Raw genomic sequence first — 8,582 nt, forward strand, 5'->3', positions numbered from 1 at the left:
AAAACAAAAAAAAAAACAAAAACAAAAATCGGGGTAGATTAGACTGGGATCGTATTTGACTAATATAAAAAGGGGCTATGAGTTGGGATTGCCTCTTGTAAGTCTAAGAAATAGATCGAACAGAGGTGAATCTAAAATTGTCTACAAGCTGGTGCTCTTGAGCCAATAAGTAAGATAAACAGCGCAAGCAGTCACTAATTATATGAGTAGGTTAATGGCTAGGTCCCACAAGGAACTGTCAATTTACTCAAAAGCAATTCTACGCTAAGATATCCATTCCAAGAAATTTGTCCAATATAAAATAGCTGCGCTTGTAAGCACTCAGTATCAGGAGTTCTCCTAGCTAATCTGGTGGATAAACTAAGCAATGAGAAGGAAATTACTTCAAATATCAATATCCAGAATAGTACATATGAATAAGACTGTCTCAAAAAAAAAAAAAAAAGACTGTTTCATGGTTATTTGATGGACAGTTTTGGTGTCTACTGGCTTACATTTTAGTTTAATTTAATTTTTCTTGCACTCATTTGACACCTTGTAAAAGTGATAACACAGATTACACCATAAAGCAGGCCTGAAAGAGAATAAGAAGTGAGGAGAACCAGAACAGTGAGCATCAGTTAAAAGGCAGCTCATAACGGAAACAAAAGGAGAAAGACTGAGCACTATGAAGAGAGGAGAAAGTGAACTGCTTAGAGTAAGCAGCCAACTGTAAGCCTGCAAGATAAAGCCAGTGCTTGTGAAGTATTAATAATGCCCACTTAGTAACTGAAAACAAGTTGCAGAGGGAAAAACTATAAACTTGCAATAGTTGAGACTGAAATAGTTTCAACTTGGATATAAAATAATAATACTTTATCACAGTTGAAATATTAGTACTTTGCTCTGTGCAACATAATAAAAATAACTAATTTTCTTGTTAAAATTTATAAAAATTTGTAAATAAAAGTAAAGTTTTCCTGCCAAGTGTGGGTGGTGCACTCCTGTAATCCCAGCATCCAGCATTCAGGAGGTTGAGGCAGGAGGATCACCATGGGTTAGAGGCCAGCCTAGGTTATATAATGAATCCAAGGCCAACATGAATTACAAAGAAAGACCCTGTCTCAAAATAAAGTAAAACAGTAACAGGAAATTCACTCCCCGACCCCTGCCAGCATACTTTAGTTTGTTAGTTGCCCAGGTAATATAGTTCCTGTTCTAGATCTGGTTGTAACTGTCTCTTAGTAACAGCTGGTCACTGTGACACATAGCTGGTCATATGACGGACACTGTATAAAGCTATTCCCAATTGACAAGGCATTCTGCCTTTGTACTCCCTGCTTGTTTATTCAAGGTTTAGACACTGAGACTATCAGAGATTGGGGCCTGATATTCTGGGAATGGTCCAGATCGTGGGTACTGTTTTGGTGCTTCTGTTTGCTGTTGCATCTGGTGCACTGGCCAGAAAGACTAACATGCTGACCTTTTTGGCCACTGGTCATGGCACTCAGGATGGAGCCAGGATCCCTCCAGAGCCTGACAGGAAGGTGCCCCCTCGAGATTTCTCAAGTCCCCTCAGAGGTCTGGAGGAAGATTCATGGCTTCCCACTTCAGCAGTTCACATAATATCCTAAAGGGAGGGGGATATAATCTGTCTGTCTGTTTGCCTGCCTAATTTTGGAAAGGTGCCCAGGGGCAGCCCAGTTAGTCAGACCATCAGTCCTGCTCAGTTTGAGCAGAAGAGCTCAATCAATTCTTGTTAGTTAAGGCCACCCTCCAGGGGAGAGGATTGGAATGTTAAATCTCTGAGCACCTGCTGAATGTGTCAGGGAGTGGACTGGATAGCAATAGGCTGCTCCGTCTGTGCACCAAGACTGGGAGGCACTGGTCACAGTGGTCGATTGGGCCCTCACCTGCAGTTCCATGGTGATCATAACAGAGGCCTCCTTAGCTAGGTTGCGCCTAAGTCTCTGCAAGAGGTACAGCCCGGTGGGCATCTGAATGGTCTCTCTCTGAGGGACACCCACTCTTTGTTGCACCATCATTCAAGCATACAGAACATACACTGAAAGGAGATAGAATGGAAACCAATTAGTTAAAACCCACAGCACCTGACTACAGGAAAAAGGGTTTTTATGGAGTTAAAAATAAAACCAAACTATTCCCTGCATCTCAAAGGGGGAAAAAAGGAAAGAAGCAACTTATTCTTCCTGAGGGTTCATTGGCTGTTGCAGTTGCTGTCAACCACTTAGCTTCGCTCCTGCTCCTGACTTTATCTATTTCCAGCTAATCATTGCCTACATTTGGCCATAGAAGGTCTTCTTCCAGAGCTTTCTGCTTATACACCTATCTTTATCAGACAGCATAATCTAATGCCCACCCAAGATGACTGTCAACAATTCCTTCTGAGGCCAGGTATGGTGGCACACACCTGTAATCCCAGCACTCGGGGGGCTGAGGGAGGATGATTGCTGCCAGTTCTAGGCCAGCCAAAGCTATAAAGGGAGTTCAAGGGTACTCGGAACTGCACAGTGAAACCCTGTCTCAAAAAGACAAAAAAAAAAAAACAACACAGAACAATTCTTTCTGAGTTCCACTTTTTGACTGAGGGAAAATTGGAACCTCATCCCTGACAAATGAGTTGTGCCCTATCAAGCCTCCATAGATAGGACCGACGAAGCTCTATCAAATTGGGCCCATGAGAGCCTGTGGTCTTTGCAAAAGTCAGGGGCAAACTATACCTTTCCTGGTAGATAATGGGACAGAGCTCTCTGCCTTCAAAACAGTTCCCTCTGTTAAGAAGTTACCAGCACTGGGACAAGTGGGACGCTTGCCTCTTGCCCCTTCTGCCAAGCATGAAATTATGGCCTGGGAGGGCATCTCCTTTACCAAGTCAGTCAACCTCGCTCTCATTTAACCCTGCATATTCAACTTCAAATGTTCCCTTAGAGGAAAAAGATGCCTGCATCAGCTCGAGACAAATAACTGCAATACTAAAGCTCTGGAAACTCTCCTCCCAGAGGTATAAGACTAAAGACTCACCTCTAGACCTGGGTATCAACCATGCTGCCTCACTGGACATCAACCATGCTGCCTCCCCCCATTGCTATCAGATTTCACAGAAAGCACAAATAGGCATCCAGCTACACACCAACCTGACAAGACTGTTGATCACCTTGGGTAAGAGCTTCATGCTATCAACCACACAGAAAAGATACCTTCCTTTGCTTGCAAGTTGCTCCCATAAGCCCCCTCAGCTGGGAAAATCCTGAGATTAAAAAGCCAGTTCACTTGGATTCAATTGCAGTAAGGTTGGTTAAAAACTCTCCCACCTTGATTCTTCACGACAGAAAAGCCCTTCCTAGGGGCCAGGGTGATGGCTCAGTGGAATAAGTACTTTCCTGGCAAGCACAGGGTCCTAAGTTCAATCCCTGGTTCTGCCAAAAAAAAAAAAAAAAAGAAAGAAAGAAAGAAAGAAAGAAAGAAAGAAAGAAAGAAAGAAAGAAAGAAAGACCCTTCCTAGTTGTCAACACAAACCCACAAGGTCACCTGAGGGGCTCTCCGATTCAGGCCAAGCAAGAAAAGCTTTATCCCATTCAGCACATCCCACCTGCCTCCTCCTTACACTCATCAACTCCAAGCTGCTCAGCCAGCCAAGACATTGCCTGTTCTTTTCCTGCCCCACAGCCTCCTGCTAACACTGAAGAACGCTGTTGTATTTTAGATGGAGCTCAAGCCTGGTTAAAGTCAAAAGTTCCAGCCACTGAGGTTGATCCTAGTGCTTGGGAGAACCCAGTCCTCCCATGAATGTGTCCAAAGTGGGACTATAATGAAACAGAGGGCCATAAAGCTTTAGATCAGTACTGCACTACTCTCCTGGCAGACCTGAGAGAGGGAAGCAAGAAGTAAATAAACATGTCTAAGGTTACTGAAGTTACCCACTACAATTCTGCCAAAGCAGATTCTGTGAGATTGATGGACACTTTATTGAACATGAATTCTTATTTATTTGTGTGTGTGTGTGTGTGTGTGTGTGTGTGTGGCCAGCTCAGCCCACCAGGGGGCAGGGCTGGCTGGCATGTGGTGCTGGGGGATTAAACCGCGGTCCCTGTGCTTTGCTAAGCTTGTTTTAAATAGGTGCTTTAGACCACTGAGCCATCTCACCAGCCCCTGAACATGAATTCTTATACATGCTTGAGTGCCCTTCCTCTCCTGGGACGTGACCAGCCTCGCTCACACTCCAGGCACTGTCTCGGACTTGATACTGACTCTGACTGTACCCTGGGAGAAAGAGGACCTACATCAGCCCGAAATGCCTGATAGTCAAAACCCTGAAGTTTTGAGAGACTAATTTCCAGAAGTATTGACAAAGGACTCACCCCCGGGGCTTGCTACCAATCATGCCCCCTTGGTGATCAAGTTCTATCCCAAGGCAACCCCAGTACACCTCTCCTGCCTGTGAACCCAATTCAAGATCTCCAAGCTGCCAATGCAGCTGCAACTGCTCTCTGTATATGTTGCCTGAGTCTCCTGCCATCCCACAGCCTGCACCTGCAGATAGATACAGCTGTCTGGATGTTTAAAAAAAAAGTCTTCTGCCTTCAATTGGATACTGTCAGCCAGCTCCTCTTTGCCTTTAAATGGAAAAAACTTCTGGACTACCTTAACTCAACCTCCCAACAGTTCAAAAACTTGTTTTCTCTTCACTGCATTTCTGATTGATGACGCCCAAGCTGCCTGCTGGAAAGACACAGAAGCTCTGCTACAATATCTAGCAGAAACTGGTTCCATGTTCTAACAGCTACTGTCTTTCTGATCAAGAAAACTGACAAGTTCACCTTCAGTGAGACCTAACTCTCCAGGTGTCACATGCTATACTGGGATAAAATGCTCTTGAAAAAAAAAAGGACCCCCCTGACAGATGCTGAGTACACTCTGTTTACAGATGAAAGTAGCTCAGTTAAAGTCCAACAGGCTAGATATGGTGTGGTCACTTTGGACAAAACTATTTTGGCCAAAACTCTCCTGCACGGATGATCTGCACAGCAAACTGCTGAATGGAAATCTGCCAACAATGACACAAAGTAATCCAATCCACAGGTCTGCATCCCTTCCAGGGACCCAACTGACTGAAACCTGGTACTTCTGGGAAATCAGAGCCAACCCTGCCCCCACCATTTGTTCTGAAAGCCCAAACCACTGTGCTGGCACCTGTACCCCTTCAGCCAGATCAGGCTTCAGCATTTGTGTCATAGGCCCTGACTGCCCAGTCCCTAGCCATACTGAGAAGACAACAAAAGTCTGTAGGTTCCGGCTGTAAAAAAATCATCCCTAGATGGCCTACCCTTGATCACTGGCAGTGAAGGCAAAACTGCATTTGCAGAGGTTACTCTATGCTAGATTTAATAAAAACTATATATAGCACAAAAGCCACAAAGCTCTAAAAAGTTTTTCTCAAAACCAAAAAAGCTTGTAACCAGTTAAAGGCCAACTATATCTGTACACATTCCTACATACACATATAACGAAGTCCATATTAACACAGGTTTCAGATATCCAGCCTTAGATCTGCTAAAAATTTTACCCTGATAGCTTCTCCACGTCTCACTCTGAAAAGACAAGGCATGCACGACTGAAGCCTGAGGACGCAGTTCACAGGATTGCTCCATACCTATTCTCTTTGATTCTTTGCCTTTTCAGGCTGCTTAACACATTCTTTGCTTCCCCACAGCCGGCTAACTCAGGGGTTTTGGGTTTTTTTCCCCCTTAAACTCTAGGGAAAGTTACCCCAAGAGAACAGAACAATCAGTCAAGCACTTGACCAAGATTTGATGAGCATCCAAAACGCACTGGACATTCTCCTAGAGCAGAATTAACTGTTTACACTCTCTTCACAGGAAAAACAAAAGAGGGAGAAAATGTAACAGAAAATCCCTACCCCCAACCAGTATACTTCAGTTTGTTAGTTGCCTAGGTGATAGTTCCTGTTCTAGTTCTGGCTGCTCCTGTCTCTTAGAAACAGCAGATTACTGTGATACCTAGCTGGTCACTATGATGCAAAGTGTATAAACCAATCCCCAGGGCTGGCCATATAGCTCAGCAGATTAAAGCACTTGCAAGCAGGTACAGGGGCTAGGGGTTCGATCCCCAGGCCTGCCATGCCGGCCCCGCCCCGGGGGCACACTGAGAGGGTGATTGAGACTGGGTGTGGTGGTGCCTGCAATCCCAGCACTTGGGAGGCTGCAAACAGGAGAATCACTATGAGTACGATCTAGTAATGAGACCCTAAACACCCTGTAGACGTTTCCTTAAAAAAAAAAAAAAAAAAAAAAAAAATCCACAATTAAAAAGTTTTTCTGCCTCTGTATTTTCTGCTTATCTCTATTTTTTTTTTAAATGTATTTAGTACAAGGTCTACAGGGTTTCACTATACAGACTGTACTTGTAGTGATCCTCCTGTTTTCCACCTCACCAGTGCTGGGATTAAAGGCCAGCGCCAGGCGCTGACAGCACAGCGGGATCGACCAGGTCCCTGAGTCTGCCTAAGCAGGTGCTTTAATCCACTGAGCTATCCAGCCAGCCCTTCTGCTTGTTTATCTAATATAAGCCCTAGACCACCAGAGACCAAGGCCTGATATTCTGAGAATGATCCTGATCAGTGCCTGTCAACATAAATAAACCTGTCTCCAAATCCTGAGTGTCATTTTGGGATTTCTACTTGCCATTGCAAAACAAGGCTTTCCTGATAAAAGAAGAGCAATTGAACTTGCAACTATTTTTCTCTGCCATTTCCCTAGATCACTAGTCCCCCCAGCTCAATAGTTCTGACTTTACCCTAATGAGGAGTCAAAGTTGCCAACAACAGCAAAGAAAGCATATTAAAAGCAAACAAAAAAGAAGCATTCAATGTTAAAGAAGAGGATAAAATGCCAAGACCTTAAATTTAGAAAAAACACATTTAAATGAGGGTGCACTACCCGAGACTGTAATATTGGCTCACTTGTCTGTACTGCAGGCTGCTCCACTGGCAGATGTCCTGACTCCTCAGAGCACAAGGAGCTTCCGTCTCTGACTGGGCCCAGCATTTCAGCACTGGGAACTCTAAGGGAAGTAGAAGAACACATTATCAGAAAACCTAGGCTCTTACTGAACCTCAACACAAGTTTTTAGTACTAGGATAAGAGTAATATATTTCAATACACATTGCAGGTGACTTGGATCCATCCATCCATCATGCAGTTATTTTACTATTTTTTTAAATATGAAACCTAATAAATCAAAATTATAATATTACAAGAGGCCAGGCTTGGTGGCGCATGGCTATAATCTCAGCACTCAGAATACTGAGGTAGGAGGATCAGTGAGAGTTCAAAGCTAGCCTCAGCTACATAATGAGTTTAAGGTTAACCTGCACTATATAGTGAGACCCTGTCTCAAAAATTAATTAATATACTATAGAGGCTAAACATGTCTTCATAAATTCCATTAAAAATTTAAAACTTATTTTTCAGTACTGGAGATTGAACCCTGGGCCTCACACATGCGAGACAAGCACTCGACACTGAGCTACTTCCTAGTTCTTTTTTTTTTTTTTTTTTGGCAGAACCAGGGATTGAACTCAGGCCTTTGCACTTGCCAGGGAAGCACATATTCTTCTGTCTTTTTTCTTTTATGTTTAAAATTTTAGACCTGTTCTCAATTTAAGTCACTAACTTGCCCAAATTAAACTCAAATTTGCAATCCAACATGTGTCACTGTGCCCCGCTTTGGGTCTTTATTTTGAGATACAGTCTATTTAAAGCATTTTAGGCTGGCCTTGAATTTAGTCCTCCTGAGTACCTGGATTACAGGTATATGCCACTACACTGAGTCTTTTTGGATGCATAATATACATTCAGAAAAGTGGAAATAAGAGATTTTTTTAAATGGACAACACTAAATGATCGTACCTAACAATCTTGCCCAAAAAGATAATAAAATATCGTATAAGGAAACACTTAAATGTCAGCACCATAAATTACTCTTAGAGGGAAAGGGGAAGCTATATTGGGATCTAACAAACAGAACTGCTGTTAGGGTGGCCAGAAAAGTGCAATCTCCTAATCTGGTGGTAGTTACAAGGGTATTTCCATTGCTATAATCCATGAAAATCTGTATCTGTGTAGTTTTTCCCTATCTACACTTCATTTTATGATTAAAAGTTATTTTTTAAAAAGCACACCTTTGCCATCATATTACTATTATTTTCAATCTTCAGAAAAGACTTTCATGTTTATCCCCAGTATATGGTGTTCATGCCAGCCCCACCCCTGGGCACACTGAGATGGTAATTAAGACTGAGCATGGATTATGTGCATTAGATTACGCACCGGTAATCCCAGCTCTTGGGAGGCTGAAAACAAGAGAATTACTACAAGTCCAATCTATATAGTGAGACCCTATAGACTCTGCAGACCCTGCACCAAATACATAAAAAAAAGAAAAAAAGAAAAGACTTTCAACTCTCACCTTGATCACAGGACATCAACAGATCTGGGTTACTGACCACTATCAAGGTTTCTGCATCCTCACTGTGTGGCCGGTGGTAGCGATAGTGCACAGGC

The 8,582-nt window shown here is 43.1% G+C and overlaps 1 protein-coding gene across 1 annotated transcript in view; it reads right to left on the bottom strand.

The window, feature by feature from the left end:
- The window catches only part of Pigx (phosphatidylinositol glycan anchor biosynthesis class X), a 31,554-nt gene that overhangs the window by 2,818 nt on the left and 20,154 nt on the right, over positions 1 to 8,582 (bottom strand). The window contains exons 7-8 of the mRNA XM_023704764.1: positions 8,488 to 8,581; positions 6,980 to 7,080 (exon numbers count right to left, since the gene is read on the bottom strand). Coding sequence (XP_023560532.1) covers positions 6,980 to 7,080; positions 8,488 to 8,581 — 195 coding nt within the window. The remainder of the gene's footprint in view (positions 1 to 6,979; positions 7,081 to 8,487; position 8,582) is intronic.

This window comes from Octodon degus, unplaced genomic scaffold, assembly GCF_000260255.1.
Source record: "Octodon degus isolate 3935 unplaced genomic scaffold, OctDeg1.0 scaffold00203, whole genome shotgun sequence".
NCBI lineage: Eukaryota > Metazoa > Chordata > Mammalia > Rodentia > Octodontidae > Octodon > Octodon degus.